Source organism: Balaenoptera borealis (genome assembly GCF_965194805.1).
Source record: "Balaenoptera borealis genome assembly, chromosome: 9".
Lineage (NCBI taxonomy): Eukaryota > Metazoa > Chordata > Mammalia > Artiodactyla > Balaenopteridae > Balaenoptera > Balaenoptera borealis.
The window spans coordinates 18,881,136-18,901,069 of record NC_138873.1 but is presented as its reverse complement, the minus strand read 5'-3'; the positions used below and the strand labels follow the sequence as shown (position 1 = coordinate 18,901,069).

At 35.3% G+C, this 19,934-nt stretch overlaps 1 protein-coding gene across 2 annotated transcripts in view; it reads left to right on the top strand.

Moving 5' to 3' along the window:
* ADGB (androglobin) overlaps window positions 1-19,934 on the top strand; it is a 166,886-nt gene that overhangs the window by 44,836 nt on the left and 102,116 nt on the right. For both annotated transcript variants that reach the window (XM_082405431.1, XM_082405432.1), the window contains exons 6-7: window positions 7,504-7,643; window positions 10,520-10,606. In XM_082405431.1, the coding sequence (XP_082261557.1) occupies window positions 7,504-7,643; window positions 10,520-10,606 (227 nt within the window). The remainder of the gene's footprint in view (window positions 1-7,503; window positions 7,644-10,519; window positions 10,607-19,934) is intronic.

Here is a 19,934-nt window from a genome sequence, read left to right as displayed (position 1 = left end):
TCATTCTGAGCCTTTACTCTCCACCCTATCTGAAACCCTGACACTCTCTCCCCTGTCTCTGCTTCATTTTTCTCTATAGCACTGAGCTTGAAGCATCCAGCATCCCATTCACTTAGTGTATTCATTAGTATATGGAAATATATATAAGAAGCTATTACCTTCTAGATGTTTTCTTTTTCCAAGTCTTTTGTTCAAATATATATTTCTTATTTTCAAAGTTGGTCCAATCTACAGTTCTTTTTTTTTTTTTTAATTAATAGCTACTCTATTTATTTATTTTTAGCTGTGTTGGGTCTTCGTTTCGGGCGAGGGCTTTCTCTAGTTGCGGCGAGCGGGGGCCACTCTTCATCGCGGTGCGCGGGCCTCTCACTATCGCGGCCCCTCCCGTTGCGGGGCACAGGCTCCAGACGCGCAGGCTCAGCAGTTGTGGCTCACGGGCCTAGTTGCTCCGCGGCATGTGGGATCTTCCCAGACCAGGGCTCGAACCCGTGTCACTTGCATTAGCAGGCAGATTCTCAACCACTGCGCCACCAGGGAAGCCCCACAGTTCTTTTTGTAAAATAAATACACAAGCCAAATTACAACACTCTCCTGCTAGCCCTCCTCTCCTTTGGTCCATTTTTTAAAATTGGGACTGTAGTCCTAGAAGGATATAGAAGAATACTGATAGCAATGATAATAAATAGATAGACAGGTGCAATTTTTAAAGGGAGCAAAACAAGAACTTTGCTGTTTCAGAGGCTGTGTTCATGTGATAGAGATGGCTACCTGGTTTTCTGGCTGTTCTCTCTGGGCTGGACATTTCTACCTCTCTCTCCCTAATTCCCAGATGGTGGGGCTGAGTCAACACCTCTTTGCAGATGAGGTGTAATAAAGTATTAGAGTAAATTATTTCTGACAAGATAAAGTATATTGCTATTTTCTTTTCTTGTCCCTTTCCAGACATACACAATTTAATTTTTGATTTTTTTCCTCTTCCAATTCTAATTCACTATGTACATGTATATCCTTTGGTTTTCACTGCAAATAGTTAAGAAAGGTGTTCGTAAGAATATTCTTTGTTACCCTCTACTGCTTGATTCAGGATAATGTACTGGAGATACATCCTCTACCCTACATCTATTTTCCTTCCACTGTCCCATCTTGTACACCTTAAGGCATACACCTCACTGTTTGTTTTTTCCATTTATTGATACTTTCTCATTTGTTTCTTATTGGACATTGATTTTTCCTTCTCTGCCTTATTACATATATTCTCCTCCCCCTTTCCTGTTGTCTCTTGAAGCAATCACCTTAGTCATTTCTTCAAAGTAAACCAACCAATGAGAGCCTCTAGGCATGACATTTAAAGTTCAGATTTTTACACCAGCATATTGTTTCTTCTGTAAAAGTTTTTCCATTTTTTCCAGTAAGGATTGTAAGTAAATAGCCTCAAGTTTCTTTGACATCAATCAAAAATTTATTGGGTAGCATAAAAACAGTATTATAAAACAGAGAAGTTTTCTCTCTTCTTTCACCTGGCAGTGATAACACTGCTACTGGGCCACATGTGGTCTCCTCAGGTGCTTTTCAGTGTCAGCATTCCTTGGGCTCCTTGAAAGAAGCAATTAAGTTATTGCTCTCCACTTCAGATAGGTGGTGCTCTTGGCAGCCTTTCTCGGAGTGCTTTCATTTATCTCTGAATAAACAGAGAAACTCACACCTTGAGACCAATACTTTTCCCCTGTTGCCATCTGTCTATCCATATAAAAAACATATTATCTTTTATTTCTGATTAACCTTTGTTAATTAACTTATTAAGTGCTTAACTCTTTAAGCACTATATTATCGTAGAATTCAGAGTTTCTCAAACTGTGGGGTGCAGAACACACCAGCATCAACATCACCTATCCTGTTTCCCATACCCCTCACCCCACAGTCTCTGGGCAGAGCCTGCAGTCAGCCTTTGAAACAAACTCTCTCCCACCCAGTGACATTTTGTTCTTTAAACAGTGTTTTCAAGGTATATGCCATGACAAATTATTTTTCCATCATTCAATTACATTTTCCCAAAATGGAAATGTTTTTGTTCTCCGTTCATTATTATTAACATTATATATGCTTTTATTAAAAAAATTCAAACATTATTAAAATGTTTAAATTAGCCAATGGAAGTTCCCTATGACTCTACCTACCCAGACAATCATAGTAAATGATTTCTGTATATCATCCTAAACTTTTTCTTACAAATATATGTAAACCTACTATATATAATCTATACCAACAGTAAGATTATACAGTACTCATCATTCTGTATTTTTTTTCCTAACCATGGACATTTTTTATGCTAATATTTATTGATCTACCTTGCACTCCATTGTTTAAAGATGACAATAACTATAGTTGACCTTTGAATAACATAGGTTTGAACTGCCCAGGTTGACTTATAAGTGTATTTTTTTCAATAAATACAGCACTATGGTTATGATCTGCCCTTGGTTGAATCCTCAGATAAGGAGGGTCAACTATGGGACCTGAGTATCCCCATATTTTGGTATATGTGGCTGATTCTGGAACCAGTCCCCCACAGATACCAAGAGATGACTCAATACGTATTTTGCTAATTTCATATTGACAGACATTTAGGTTATGACCAGTGTTTTACCAATACAAACAATGCTCTAAAATAACGTCTTCGTGTATATATTTTTTCCTATTTGTGTGACTTTTCTCAGCTTTCTACGTGTGTAATTTTTCTGTCAAAATATATGCAAATTCTTAACTTTGATAAGTATATCCAAGTTACTCTTGTATTTTAATTTGTGTGTAATTTATATTTGATACAATTGGGTCTTGTCGGCAATTTTGTCTACTCTGTTACTTCTGTTACATTTTATATATTTCCTTTTTCTGTCCTCTTATTCATTTCCTGAACATTCTGTAGGATTCCATTTTGTTTATCTCTGGTGTTTTATTTTTTTTAACTATAGTTATTTACAATATTGTATTAGTTTCAGGTGTATAGCAAAGTGATTCAGTTATATATGTATATATATATATTTTCAGATTCTTTTCCATTATAGGTATTCAAGATGTTGAATATAGTTCCCTGTGCTATACAGTAAATCATTGTTTTTTATCTATTTTATATACAGTAGTGTGTATCTGTTAATCTCATCCTCCTAATATATCCCTCCTCCTGTTCCTCTTTGTTAACCATAAATTGGTTTTCTATGTCTGTATGTTTCTGTTTTGTAAATAGATTCATTTGTATTATTTTTTAGATTCCACATATAAGTGATCTCATATAATATTGGTTTTTCTCTGTCTGACTTCATTTAGTATGATAATCTCTAGGTCTATCCATGTTGCTGCAAATGGCATTATTTCATTTTTTTATGGCTGATTAATATTCCATTGTATATATGTACCACATCTTCTTTATCCATTCATCTGTTGATGGACATTTAGGTTGCTTCCCTGTCTTGGCTATGGTAAATAATGCTGCTATGAACATTGGAGTGCATGTATTATATCTTTTAGAATTAGTATCCCTAGTGTTTTTGAGTATATCTCTTTGTATACATTTGTTTGTAGTGGTGGCTCTAGGGATTAAATTATACATGCATAGCTTATCACAGTCCACTAATATCAACATTTTACCACTTAAACTGGAATATAACTACCACCTTTTAGGCCCCTTTACACCCCTCCCTCTTTATTATCGTTGTCTTAAATGTTTCTTGAACATATATTGAGACCCTCATGAAAAATTTTGCTTTTAAATGTCAAAAATAATTTTAAAAGCTCAAGAGGAAGCTAATGCTCTATCATTTAGCAATGTGCTTACTCTTTCCTTTGCTCTTTCTTCATTCCTAATGTTCCATTTTCTTTTTTTCTTTTTTTGCCTTTGAAGAATTTCCTTTTGCCACTCTTTTTGAGCCAGTCTCCTGGTGACAAATTATTTTATCTTTCCTTTACCTAAAAATGTTTTTGTTTCACTTTTATTCCTAAAGAATATTTTCACTCGGTTCAGAATTCAGGGTTGACAGTTTATTTCTTTCAGCATCGTGTGCTACTTTCTTCTGGCCTCTGTGGTTTCTGGGGAGCAATCGGCTGTTCTCCTGTAGGTAATGTGTCTTTTCTCATTGGCTGCTTTCAGGCTTTTTTCTTTGTCTTGTTTTTTGGGATTTTGAATTTAACATGTGTAGATTTCTGGATGTAGATTTCTTTGGAATTATCCTGTTTTGGGTGTTCTGAGCTCCATAAATCTGTAAGATTATGTTTTATGATAAATTTGGGAAGTTTGCAGCCATTATTCCTTCAAACCTACTTCAGCCCTACATTCTTTGTCCCTCTTTTTTTTGGACTCCAATGACATGAATGTTATATATATTTGCATTGTCTTACAGGCCCCTGAGGCTCATATTATTTTTTCAATCTATATCTCCCTTATTGCTCATAATTTCTATCGATATAACTTACAGTTCACTAATTTCTGTCATTTGCATTCTGCTATTAAGGGGTCTGTTTGTTTATTGTTTAATTTTAAATTCAAAATTACCATTTTTTCCTCTTTCATATTTTCTATCTCTTTGCTGAGATTTTCTATTTTTCATTTGTTTCCAGAGTGTTCATAATTACTTGTTGGAGCATTTTTATAATAGCATATTTACGGTTCCTACCTAAAAATTACAACCTCTCTGTTATCTTGATTTTGTGGTCTGTAGATTGTATTTTCTCATTGAAATTGAGATGTTCCTGGGTTTTGGTATGATGAGAAATTTTGGACAGTTTCCTGGACATTATTTGTGTTATGTCTTATGACTGTGGTTTCTAATTAAAATTTCTATTTTAGCAAGTAGTCAGCCTGTTTAGATTTGGAATGCACACCCTGGATCACTTTTGTGGGCTTTGTTTCAAATCTCAATTTAGTTTGTAACACCTGTATAGTGCTATTCTGTTACCCAGAGGATAAGACTCCATCCCACAATCTCCTTATCACCACCTGAGGAGGGGGAAGTGTGCTTCATTACTGCATGGGTAGGGTGTGGAAATAAGAGTTCCTCCAATAGGTTCTACCAGGCCAGGCACCTCCTCTTTACTGCAGGAGGAGGATGGAAGTCAGTCCTTCCCATTGACTCTTCTGGGGAGAGAAACTGCTTTGTTTACTTCAGAGCAAGTGCAGAAGTCAGAGCTCTAACCTGAGTGGGAAGGCACCACCTATTACTGCAGTAGAAGTAGGGAAGCGAAGTCAGAATTCCATCGCATTCATATAATTATGACCATTCAGGTTTTTGCTGAAATCTCTGTCCACTGATTACTCTTTTCTTGATCTTTTGTAATTGTGATTTGAACTATTATTTATAAAACAAATTTTTTATTTTCCTTTCAGGGTGGTCGTAGGAGGAAGAGGGTATAAATATATGTAGCCATTTAGTTATTGTGACCTGGAATTGAAGTATGGAAAATAATAAAATTTGAACAAGACTGTATTCTAAAGTATCTTTTATTAATCTATGTTTATCTTAACAAAAAGGTATCTTTCTTTACAAGCATTCTATAATTAAACATTCTGATGGTCTTTTAAAATTATGTGGCACTAACACAGTAAACTCAGTAAAAATGTCCAATATACATCATTTACATGCAGTGACAAAAAATACCAAACGCAATAATAATTCAATGCCCTATGATGGGGTTTCAAAAATTATTTTTGTTTATATATACATAACATTTCATTTACTCATAAACTTAAAGGAGGCGACTAACCAATGTACTAATATCAGTGAAAATTATTATAACCTTAGTCAAATTATGTTTTAGATATGTAATGTTGAACATTCATCCTTGTGTATTTTTATGTAACAGCTTTATTGAGATACAATCCACATACCATACAATTCACCCATGTAGAGTATACAGTTCAATAGTGTTTAGCAATCAAAGCATCTGTATTGAAATATGTAATCACTGATCAGCTGGAAGCAGGTGATACTTGTTAAACTGGTATAACAAAGTTCTTATGGCTACTTAAAACTTTTCCTTTGTGGGAATCCAGATAGCCCCTTTGAAATGTTTTTTCTGAAAATCAAAGTGTAAGAAGGGAACTACTATTGCTATTTTTTTATTGTGGTAAAATATACATAACATAACATTTAGCATTTTAAGCATTATAAATGTACAATTTAGAGACAGTATGTATTTTTACAATGCTGTGCAATCATCACTATCTATTTATTTCCACATTTTCATCATCCCAAATAGAAATTCTGCATCCATTAAACAGTATTTTCTCATTCCCCTCTCCTCCAGGCCCTGGTGGCCTCTGTTATACTTTTTGTCTCTATAAATTAGATTTTTCCTGGTACTTCATGTAAGAGGAATCATACAATATTTGTCTTTTTGAATCTGGCTTATTTCACTGTGTATTCTTTTGGGTTGTTTCACTTAAAATTAGAAGAGAGAGTAGCTAAACACCTGTGACTTTAAACCTGTTTGCCCTACATCATCCATAAGGAAATAAAGAAAAAGTCATATAACCACTAAATAAGGCAGTATGAGGTCAGTTACAGGTGTCATAAAAAGAAAACATTTTTCACCCTATTGTTCCTATCTACCTAGGAAAATTACACTTATACTGTTCCTTGAATCTTGAGTTCAAATGTCACCTTCTTGTGAGGACATCCCCCAAGCAAAATTAGTCACATTTTCCTTTCTGATCCTAGAGCATTTTAAACATATTACATTTTGTATTTGCCTATATGCCTTCCCTCACTAGTCTGTAAGCAATTCAATGGTATAGATATAAGCCACGTGTTACAAATCTTTGGGTTCACAATGCTTGCATCACTGCTGAAATATTTCTTGGGGGAAGAAATGAATTCAAACTAAAATTTCACATGTAAAACCAAAGTTTAAAAAAATATTTGAGTTCACAATCATTAATTTTATCGTTTGCCTCAAGCTTTTAATTATGAAATAATATGTATACAGGTAAGTACATAATGATTTTATTAAATAAAGTATTAATTAGCTTTATGTTAAAAAATAGATCTTTAAACAGGAGTAGGAGTAATATGGTAATTGGAAGTATAAGATCACTGAGGACATAAGGATAAAAAATAGTTACTAAAGTTACATTTGCAGAATTTGCATTATGACTGTATTAAGTTATTTAATCATGTCCAAACTTTCCATGATTGTGTGGTATTTTGGTTTTGCTATTTGAAACACTTCAATTTACTGCATTATGTAGGATGGGGCACCCTAGAATGTGCTAAAAGACCTCATAAATAATCATACTATTGATATAGATATAGGCATGCTATAATTAGATTAAATAAAATAATAAGGTAAAACGCTCAGACAGAGTAGTATTGAATACCAGTATGTCAGTCATTAGATGTAAGACGCTAAAATAAAATTATAAAACAGTAAATAATAACGTCAGCAGTGTACAATAATGTATGAGAAAAAATAATGTTAATCACTGATAATATATTCCTTTCTTCTCATCTTTAGGGTTGCTGGAGAAAGATAACTATTGATGACTTTCTGCCTTTTGATGAAGAAAACAATCTATTGCTTCCAGCTACAACCTATGAATTTGAACTTTGGCCAATGCTTTTGTCTAAAGCTATCATTAAGCTGGCAAATGTGGAGTAAGTAGAATAAAAAATTATCGCTCACTTGTATACAAACAAAAAGGCAAACAACAGCAACGACAGCTATACATCTGTATTGCGTAGCTTTATTTTTCAAAAACTCAATTTTAAGAAGCCTTTTCTCCAAACAATGTAAACTTTCTGATATAAAAATAAATAAGCCAAAGCCACTGATTTGAAATATTGCATTAGCCCACAATAAGACAAAATTCCTCCAAGAAAAATACTAAAAACTTATTCTACATCCAGTGTTTCCTTATAATGAATGGAAAGTCAGTCATGGAAAATCAATCTTCAGCTTAATGAGAGAAAGAAGTTGTTTAGTAGGGGAAAATATTAGTTCATCTAAATACTGAATAATGTATACTGGAATCCAGTTAAAGTTTTAGGCTCTGTATATGCAGCAGTCGTTTACTCATCTTGAAACCCTGAACTCTTCTGAAGGAGGTCAGTGTGCTCCTCATGCTTTTGGTAACATTGTTCCTTTTTATACATTCAGGATGAAAACTACTCATGTTTCCTTCAATATTCTTGTGAAATCTGCTTGTGTCTTATATTCCTGCATGACTTGTGAACCAACATGCATGGGACATGTCTGCTACGTTTATTCTCTTAGCTTCCACTTGCAGAGACCTGTGGTCGGTCCTTCCGTGCTGGCCTGAATGATGCAAAAAAGCTTTGATGCCTGACTTGCAAATGCATGGCAACTGTGTGTCTCTGCTCAGTGGGAGAATTCTCACACACACTGCACCAACTTGAATTTGACACCCTTCCCCCTCCTGCAGTGTGTCACAGCCGCTCCTTTAAGAGGCCACTCCAGCCATTTGCTCAAAGCTCAGCCCCCTCCCCTTCTATTATTACACATAGCACTGTCAGTCAGTAGCCTGGTCTGATTTTTTGTGGATTTTCATTTAGCTCAGCTTCCTTTTTCTCTCCCAAAGCCACACAACGAAAACAACCCCTCCTACTGCCATCCTTTTCATCTCTCTTTTCTCTTACCAACCCTCAATTTTCTATTGGCAATTTGTTTTACCCAGCTTGCAACCCTTAATTTCAATCATTTTTAAAAGCTCAGCTCAGATCATTTTAGGTAGCTGAATACTACCAAGTATTCAAAATGGTGACAACTATGTTTGTTTATTTTTGAAAGAAAATAATGTTCCTAATTCTCAGACCTAACTTGAAGTTCTGAGAATTAGAGCCACAAGGCCAGTGAAGCAGTAAATGCGTGACCTGGATAATTGGAGTAGCATTTTATCTTTCTTAAAACTACAGTTCAGTAGAATTTTGTAGCAACTTGAGTAATAGAATTATTGTTATTTTTGAAAAATAAACAAATCCAACTTGAAAATAAAGGACCAGACTTAATGTAAGACATTTCTTAGGCTTTCCAGTGGAAATCACTACATGGTCCAATTTATATTCGTCCAAAAGTTTTTCTCAGATTTTATAGTAGATAGTAAATATTTTATGTGAGTTTTAGCTTTCTACATTAAAAAATTAATATTTAGTAGTTATTTAAATACCACTATGAAATATGCAAAGGAAAAAGAGTTACTTTTATGGGGTTTGCACAGTCACATCCTGAATATTAATATCATTATTCCAAGAGGAGTTTAGACTGTGAATTATCCCACTAGATATTAGTTATCTTTGAGATATGTAGACATATCACAATTTATAATCTGTAAACAAGAAGCCAAGGTAGATTTTTAAATGATGGAGCATGTGACTAAGATAGTAAGATTTCTTTCTGAAGAAAAAGACACGTATGCCGGTCAATACCATCAGTCGTCACCGTTGGCATAAGGCGGACTGAAGCTCTGATTCCCGAGCAAAACATAGATACGGCATTTGTGTGTGATAATGAAAATAGACTAATCACTTCAGAAAAAAAAATTTTTAACAAAAGGATTAAAATGAGAAGAGCAATATTTGATCAATCACAGCCTCATTTGACTTTATGCTATGGCGGCAGATCCACTCTTTAGTACAGGATAGAATGGATGTTTCTGATTCTCTGCAATTATCTAAGGATTTTATTAAAGATGTCTGATGCCCATCTTGTCCTGCCATGTGTGAGACTGACTTAATACACAGCCTCATAGGAATCTTAGAATAATTACCGAAACTAGAAAGATGAAGGATACTGCCCTATTTTTAAAAGACCATGATAATATATTGAATATATAGAATAGATTATATGTCATCTATATATATTTCCCGATATATAATATGTATGGATATGTTTATGTATATGGCGTTAATGCTTTATATATATGACATTTTAAAATAAAGCTTGTGGGCTTCCCTGGAGGCGCAGAGGTTAAGAATCCACCTGCCAATGCAGGGAACATGGGTTCGAGCCCTGGTCCGGGAAGATCCCACATGCCACGGAGCAATTAAGCCCGTGCGCCACAGCTACTGAGCCTGGACTCCAGAACCAGCGAACCACAACTACTGAAGCCCCCGCACCTAGAGCCCGAGCTCCGCAAGAAAAGAAGCCACCGCATTGAGAAGCCCGAGCACCGCAACGAAGAGTAGCCCCCGCTCGCCGCAACTAGAGAAAGCCCACGCGCAGCAACGAAGACCCAACACAGACATAAATAAAATAAAATAAATACATTTATAAAATAAAGCTTGTAAGCATGTTTTGTAATAGATATGTAATTTTATCATTGGATCTATTTAAGTGCCTTATCAAAACAAGTCATCTGACTGTTGGAAAAGTATATTCCTGTGCTCTAATGTATAACCACTAGGACCCCTACATTTATTATTATATCACTGCTTATTAGAGATTCCTGTTTTTTATAGACCTCTCTCTGTTTTCAAATGTTATTGACCAGACTATTGTGCATTTGCTTTTTTAGCATCCATGTAGCAGAGAGGAGAGAACTGGGAGAGTTCACAGTGATTCACGCACTCACAGGATGGTTACCAGAAGTCATTTCTCTCCAGTACGTTTGACCATTAAGTAACTCATATATTTTTTTCTCTCTTCCCCAGTAAGGTTTCTTTAACTAAAATATTCTTAGTCTTTAAGAAAATTTTAAAAAATTGTCACATTTTACAAAATGTTTGGAGAATAACATGTTATAGTATTATAAAAAATTCCTTGAGAATACCAGGATAAATTCTGTTTGCTTATATATAGTAAATTTAATCCTTAAATATCTGAATTGCAAATATTAAAACAATGTTAATTATTTATTATGATAAAATATTTACAGGTGTCCCTTTCTACTTATACACTTATTCAATACAGAAAAGTACAAGCGACTTTTAATTAGCTACCCATACTAGGGAATGAATAATATTAAAATGCCTATTAGACTTTAAGCACTTTAATATATTATTCTAATTAATACCCACAGTCCTCAAAAGATTATCTTATTTAATTATCCATATGACCCTATCAGCTAGGTGTTATATGTCATTAGAAATGAGAAAACTGAAGCTCAGAGTGGTTGAATTCCCTAAAACCGTGTACATTGTACCTGGAGGTAATATTTGAATGTAAATCTTTCTGGGTCCAAAGCCCACAGTCTTTCTCTCATATGATTCTAGATATATAGAGATTGTTTGTCTATGTTCAAAGAGAGAGCATTTAATGTAATGCTTACTTAAAATTTCACAAATATTTTTTGTTTCATGCATAAAGGTTATAGCCACATAATTTGATCATATTACCATTGATACTGGAAATTAATCAGGTTAAGGTGCATAGAAAATAATTATATCAATAGATCTGAACTTGCCATCAATCCAGATGCTGATTTTTATAAGAAGATCAAATCCACAGTACAGTTATCAATTTGGATCATCTCTGATCTTTGGTGTCAGAAAGCTACCATTCCCAGTGTCCAGGTTAAAGGAGACTGAAGACAGGTCCTAGTAACTTGGATTCTACCACCTAAAGCGTCCTTTCAGCAGGATAAACTAGCCATTGTTTGGTTCAAAGAAAATATATTTGCAGGGAAAAAAATGGGAGGGTAGACAAACTCCTCTAAGGACCACTTTTCCGAAAGAGAGCTGATTTTGCTTTTTACCTTTGGGAAAGGTCCAGATAGCAGCCTTTTAGATCGTCGTCTCATGGAAAATCCTTTTCTGATATCTAAGAGAAGAGGATATTTATTGACATGATATGGTCAATGTTAGTGGAGAGAAATAAAGAGAGAATGGGGTTTATAAGTATGGACTTTTCTAAATTTTTATCTTCAGTATTGATGGAATGCTTAAAATTTTGCCTTAATTTTCCCTGCAATAAATATACCAGAGGCATGAAAACATCAGAAGTCTATCAGAGGGTGGTAAAGAAACAGGAGATCAAAGTAATTTGTGACTAGAAAATTAAAAATTGGGAATTGTCTCTTGCTAGAATCATACAGTGAAATCATACATGAAAACTGAAAACACTATTCATATACTTTCATGATTATAAGACCAGTTTATTTCTTTTGTTTTAAAGACTTTTTTTTTTTTTTTTTTTGATATAGACCACTTTTAAAGTCTTTAGTGAATTTGTTACAATATTGCTTCTGTTTTCTGTTTTGGTTTTTTGGCCATGAGGCATGTGGGATCTTAGCTCCCCAATCCTGCACCCCCTGCATTGGAAGGTGAAGTCTTAACCACTGGACCACCAGAGAAGTCCCAAGACCAGTTTAATAATTAAATTAAGTTAAAAATTTGAAGGATTTTAGATGCTCAATTTGCATGAATTTTTATTTTTATGGTTGCTTATAAAATGTCTATGAAAATGATATAAGGGGAAAAAGCTTGAGCTTTGGTGCCAGAACTATATAGCTAAACTTACATTCTTATAATTCCAATTTCAAGCTATGTGAATTTTGCAAGTAATATAACTTTTTTGGGCCCTAGTTATTTCATATGTAAAATGCAGGTAAAAACGACCTATCTTACAGGGTTGTTCTCAGGATTGAGTAGGTAAGAGTGTCAGAAAAAGTAACTGATGTATGGTAGATACATAATTAGTGCAAGTTTCTTTCCCTCTAATGAGTATCACTATATTATTTAATATTATATAGATATATGTATGGTAGTTAATAATCAACCTTTGAAAACAGAGAAAAGTCTAAAAAAATGAGACTGACTCAGATGTTCAAGTTTATCATTTTACTTCTAAATGTACCCAGAAAGTAAAAGATATATGCTCTCTGATTTATGTCATGATTTGTAGGATTTTTTGTTATGAACATTCTGCCACACTATGCATATAATTTAAAATTACAGTTACACTATAAAATCACAAAGTTAATTCATGTGTATATAAGTGTATAATTTTAAATGAAAAGAATGTCATGGAACAGTATAATAATGATTGTCAAGAAATGTTTAATTTGAAATCACCATCTGCCAAGGATGCAGGCGGAGGTCAGGTACGGCTTCATGGAGAAAGTTCTGACTTGATCTGAGCCTTTACCATTGACTGGGTTTGATTAGAGGGGACGGAAGGAAAGGGACAGGAAAAGCAGGAGAACAACATGATCAAAGCCATGGTATGTTCAGAAGTGGGATGTTTCTCTTCCTACAAAGGATTCGATTGTGCAGAGACAGCCCCTGAGGGGCTTCGCCAGTCATGGTCATGGTTTTACAGAGGTCCAGGAGAATTAGAGTATTCAAGTTTCATACTTGTGTTCACTACTGACTTTTTCCATATGAAAATCAATTAGGGTGAAAAGTGTTTTGTGACATCTTCAACAGACAGCCTTTCCCTTCCCTCTCCCATAGAAGTACCAAAGGGAGACATTGCTGTATTTGCAATTGTTGACCTGCCTCTTATGTTTTCCTACAGTTAGCACTGTTTTATCATTTGGAAAAAAAAAAACCCTTCTAACTCTCCGTATTATACTAGAAATACAGAGTGGCTATTAGAAGTCTGACAATTTCAGATGAAGAGATGATGCTTTTCTACACAAATTTCTCTGATCTTGGTGTAGTTCATTTGTGAAAAGAGCACTCCACCACCCCATATTTAAGCCTAACTGTCCAAGATGTTGTATAGTCTCATCCTTTGGTGTATGAATATTTCTTTTTCACAGCATAACATTTTTTACATTGTAGGTGGGAAAAAACACAGGGGTTTTGGATTCAGAAAGATCTATTTTAATCCTGATTCTGTCATTTGGTAGTCTATCATTTGTGACTGCATAAAATTTACAACCTCTTAAACTTCAATTAGGATTGTACTACCTATGTTGCAGAGCTGTTATGGGATTAAATACAAAAATGAAAACTGTCTTGGCAACCACTAGCTGGCCACCCACATCTTCATTCTGTTTCTCAAATGTGCTAAACTCATTGTCCCTTAGGGTCTTTATATGAACTGTTCTTTATTTATGCCTGGAATGATCCTCCATCAGATATTTACTTGGTTGGATATGTCATAACATTTAGATATCACCAAGCTTAAATATCAGCTCCTCGGATAGGCCTTCTCAACTATCCCATCTAAATTATTTCTTTCCTGAATGATTCCATATCCCATTGTTTATTATTTTGTTTTCATCATGAAAGTTATAGCTGCCTGTTATCTTCTCTCTCTCCCTCTCTCTCTCAATCTCACTCTCTGTCTCTCTCTCTCTCAGTTGTATCCATCCACTGAGATGGTAAGATGCATGAGAATAGGGACCCTTTTTGTCTTTCTCAATGTTGAGATTTCTGTGCTTAGAGAAATGACACTGAATGGCCATTACACAGTATGTTCTCAGTAAATGTTTGTTGACAGAGTAATTTCAAAAATATTTTAAAAGGCTAAACTAGAAGTGTGTAAAAGATTCTTTGGGAATCCAGAACAGGAATGTATAGCTTAATTTCCCTAGAAAGTAATGCTTAAACTGACCTCAAAGGATTAGTTGAAATTAGTGCAGCTTATTGAGGTAGGGAAGCCAACTCAGAGAAGAAAGAATAGCCTGAAACTACAAGGGAGCAGGGTGTAGTCCCAGAAAGGCACATTTTTCTGCAGGACTAGATTATGTGCTGGGTTCTGGAGGATGGATGGGTATGGGGTGGAGAGGTATGTAGGAACCAAACAGAGAAAGTTAAGAAGTCTTCACAACAGAATGTCACTGAGGGATTTTAGACAGGAGGATGATCTTATCTTATCAGACTTGTGATTTTGGAGGATGGCTCAGATGTCAGGACTGGAACAGGGGAACTGGTTTGTGCAGTATTGCAGAAGTCTTTGCCAAGGGCTTCTACAGAGAAAGTGGTGATAGGAATGGAGAAAGGAGATTAATCCTTTGTCAGTTGCTTTGTTTGCAAATATTTTCTCCCATTCTGAGGGTTATCTTTTTGTCTTGTTTATGGTTTCCTTTGCTGTGCAAAATCTTTTAAGTTTCATTAGGTCCCATTTGCTTATTTTTGTTTTTATTTCTATTACTCTAGGAGGTGGGTCAAAAAGGATCTTGCTGTGAATTATGTCATAGAGTGTTCTGCCTATGTTTTCCTCTAAGAGTTTTATAGTGTCTGACATTACATTTAGGTCTTTAATCCATTTTGAGTTTATTTTTGTGTATGGTGTTAGGAAGGTTTCTAATTTCATTCTTTTACATGTAGCTGTCCAGTTTTCCCAGCACCACTTATTGAAGAGGGTGTCTTTTCTCCATTGTATATTGTTGCCTCCTTTGTCAAAGATAAGGTGACCATATGTGTGTGGGTTTATCTCTGGGCTTTCTATACTGTTCCATTTGTCTGTATTTCTGTTTTTGTGCCAGTACCATACTGTCTTGATTACTATAGCTTTGTAGTATAGTCTGATGTCAGGGAGCCTGATTCCTCCAGCTCCATTTTTCTTTCTCAAGATTGCTTTGGCTATTCGGGGTCTTTTCTCCAAAATATACAAGCAGTTCATGCAGCTCAATATCAAAAAAACAAACAAATCCAAAAATTTGTGGAAGACCTAAATGGACATTTCTCCAAAGTAGACATACAGATTGCCAACAAACACATGAAAAGATGCCCAACATCACTAATCATTAGAGAAATGCAAATCAAAACCACAATGAGGTATCACCTCACACCAGGCAGAATGGCCATCATCAAAAAATCTACAAACAATAAATGCTGGAGAGGGTGTGGAGAAAAGGGAACCCTCTTGCACTGTTGGTGGGAATGTAAATTGATACAGCCACTATGGAGAACAGTATGGAGGTTCCTTAAAAAACTAAAAATAGAACTATCATATGACCCAGCAATCTCACTACTGGGCATATACCCTGAGAAAACCATAATTCAAAAAGACACGTGTCCCACAATATTCATTGCAGCACTATTTACAATAGTCAGGTTTGGAAGCAACCTAAATGTCCATCAACAGATGAATGGATAAAGAAGTTGTGGCACATCTATACAATGGAATATTACTCAGCCATAAAAAGGAACGAAATTGAGTTATTTGTAATAAAGTGGATGGACCTGCAGTCTGTCATACAGAGTGAAGTAAGTCAGAAAGAGAAAAACAAATACTGTATGCCAACACATATATATGGAAAACGGTACTGATGAACCTAGTGGCAGGGCAGGACTAACGATGCAGATGTAGAGAACGGACTTGAGGACACGGGGGCGGAAGGGGAAGCTAGGGAGAAGTGAGAGCATTGACATATATACACTACCAAATGTAAAATAGATAGCCAGTGGGAAGCTGCCACATAGCACAGGGAGATCAGCCCTGCACTTTGTGACCACCTAGAGGGGTGGGATAGGGAGGGTGGGAGGGAGACGCGAGAGGGAGGGGATATGGGAATATATGTATATGTATAGCTGATTCACTTTGTTGTACAGCAGAAACTAACACAACATTGTAAAGCAATTATACTCCAATAAAGATATTTTTAAAAAGTAAAAGAATGGAGAAAGTGTTGTCAATTGCAGTAGGAGGAGGTCGGATCTAAGGGACGTACTTTTTATTTGATGAGAGTTTCATGGAGAGAGACTTGGTCATTCTCAGTTTTCTAACTTGACTGAAAAGTAGACGATGGTGGCAGGATGTTTTTATTGATTGATTGGTTTGTTTTTGATTTCTTTTCTATAAATTTATTTATTTTATTTATTTATTTTTGGCTGTGTTGGGTCTTTGTTGTGCTGCGCGGGCCTCTCATTGCAGTGGCTTCTCTTGTTGTGGAGCACAGGCTCTAGGCACATGGGCTTCAGTAGTTGTGGCATGGGGGCTCAGTAGTTGTGGCTCACAGGCTCTAGAGCGCAGGCTCAGGAGTTGTGGTGCATGGGCTTAGTTGCTCCACGGCATGTGGGTCTTCTTGCACCAGGTCTTGAACCCGTGTCCCCTGCATTGGCAGGCGGATTCTTAACCACTGCACCACCAGAGTAGTCTGAGTTGTTTGTTTTTGGATAGATGTCTATTAGGTGGTTGTACACAACCTCTTCTCTTCTGGAGAGAGGTTTGAGCTGGAGCTAATGATTTGAGGGTTACATAAAAGTACAGGTGAACCTAAAATATGGTTGTGCTTATTAACTCACTGAGGAAAGGCTATAGGCTATCAAGAGCATATTGAGGAGAACTCTGGGGAAGCAGCCCTAATTGGTCAGCAGTGAGCAGAGGAAAGGGAGTGTTCAAAGGAGTCCGCAAGTGATTTCTATAATAATAGAAACTAGAAAAGAATGATGTTGTAGAAGCCTCAGGAAAGAGTTTAGAGAAAGTAAAAATATTGTTAAATTCCACAGAGAAGTAACATAGAGACCATTTATCTAAATGATAATATATAGGAAAGTGCCTGGCACTTAACAGATGCTCAAATACATATTCTTTCCCTGTCATGTGTGTGACATGCCTCTCTCCTCTGCCAGACTGAGTGAGCCTTGAGACTAGGGCCATGTGTTTGGTCTCTTTGTTTATTTTGGTTTCTTTGTTTCTTTGCTTGTTTATTTATTTTTATTGAGATGTAATTGACATATAACAATATATTTGTTTCAGGTGTACAACATAATAATTCGATATTTGTATATATTGAGAAATGTTCAACACAAATCTAGTTAACACCCAGCACCACACATGGCTATCATTTTTTTTCTGTGATAAGAACTTTTAAGACCTACTCTCTTAGCAACTTTCAAATATAAAGTACAGTATTGTTAACTACAGTCACCATGCTGTGCATTACCACCCCATGACTCATTTATTGTATAACTGGAAATTTGTACCTTTTGAACACCTTCACTATTTTGCCCAAATCCTACCCCTTGCCTCTGGCAACCACTAATCTGTTCTCTATATCAGTGAGTTCATTTTTGTTTGTTTTGCTGTTTGTTTTTAGATTCGATATATAAGTGAGATCATACAATATTTGTCTTTCTCTCTCTGACTTATTTCACTTAGTATAATGTCCTCGAAGTCCATCCACATTGTTGCAAATGGCAAGATTTCCTTCATTTTTTATGTCTGAACAATATTTCATTGTGTATATGAATACCACACTTTCTTTATTCATTCATCCATCCATAGACACATATGTTGATTCTATGTCTTGGCTATTGTAAATAATACTGCAATGAACATTGGAGTGCATCTGTTTTTTTGAGTTAGTGTTTTCATTTCCTATGGATAAATACCCAGAAGTGGAATTGTGGGATTATACAATAGTTCCATTTTTAAGTTTTTGAAGAAACTCCATGCTGGCTGCACCAATTTACATTCCCACCAACAGTGAATGAAAGTGCCCTTTTCTCCACATCCTTGCCAACACTTGTCATTTCTTGTCTTTTTGATGATAGCCATTACAACAGGTGTGAGGTGATAACTCATTGTGGTTTTGATTTACATTTACCTGATGATTAGTGATGTTTAGCACATTTCATTGTACCTGTTGGCCATCTGTATATGTTCTTTGGAAATATGTCTATTCAGATCCTCTGCCCATTTATTAATTGGATAGTCATTTTATTGAGTTAAATTAGTTCTTTTTATATTTTGGATATTAACTCTTTATTAGATATATAATTTGCAAATATTTTCTTCCATTCAGTAGGATATCTTTTCATTTTGTTGTAGGTTTGTTTTGGTTTTTTTTTTTTTGCAGAAGCTTTTTAGTTTGATATAGTCCACCTGTTTATTTTTACTTTTGTTGTCTTTGCTTTTGGTGTCAAGTCCAAAAAATTATCACCAAGACTGATGTCAAGGAGCTTAACATCTATGCTTTCTTCTAGGAGTTTTATGGTTTCAGATCTCACTTTTAAGCCTTTAATCCATTTGGAGTTAATTTTTGTGTATAGTATAACATAATGGTCAAGTTTTATTCTTTTGCATGTGACTGTCCAGTTTTCTCAGCATCATTTATTGAAGAGAATGTACTTTTCCCCATTATATTCTTGGCTCCTTTGTCATAAATTAATTGACCGTATATGCATGGGTTTATTTCTGGCTTCTCTATTCTATTCTATTGATCTATGTGTCTGCTTTTATGCCAATATCATCCTCTTTTGACTACTATGGCTTTGTATTACAGTTTGAAATCAGGAAGTGTGATGCCTCCAGCTTTGTTCTTCTTTCTCAAGATTACTTGGGCTAATCAGGATCTTTTGTGGTTCCATACAAATTTTAGGATTGTTTATTCTACTTCTGTGAAAAATATCATTGGAATTTTGATAGGGATTGCATTGAATCTATAGATTGCTTTGGGTAGTATGGACATTTTAACAATATTAATTCTTCCAATCTATAAGCCCTGTATATCTTTCATTTATTTGTGTCTTCTTTAATTTCTCTCATTAATATCATAGTTTTCAGTGTACAGGTCTTTCACCTCCTTGAGTTTATTCCTAGGTCTTTTTGCTGCAGTTGTATATGAGATTGTTTCCCTAATTTCTCTTTTAGATAGTTCATTATTAGTGCATAGAATGCAAAAGATTTTTGTATATTGATTTTGTATCCTGCAACTATACTGAATTTGTTTATTCTAACAGCTTTTGGGTGGCGTTTCTTAGGGTTTTCTATATATAATATTATATCATCTGCAAATATGACTGTTTTACTTCTTCCTTCCTGATTTAAAAGCCTTTTATTACCTTTTCTTGCCTTATTGCTCTGGCTAGACTTCCAATACTGTGCTGAATAAAAGTGGTGAGAGTGGGCATCCTTATCTTGTTCCTGATCTTAGAGAAAAGCTTTCAGCTTTTCACCATTAAGTATGATGTTAACTGTGGGCATGTCATATATGTCTTTTATTATATTGAGGTATGTTCCCTCTAACCCCATTTTGTTGAGCATTTTTATCATAAATTGATGTTGAATTTGTCAAATGGTTTTCTGCATCT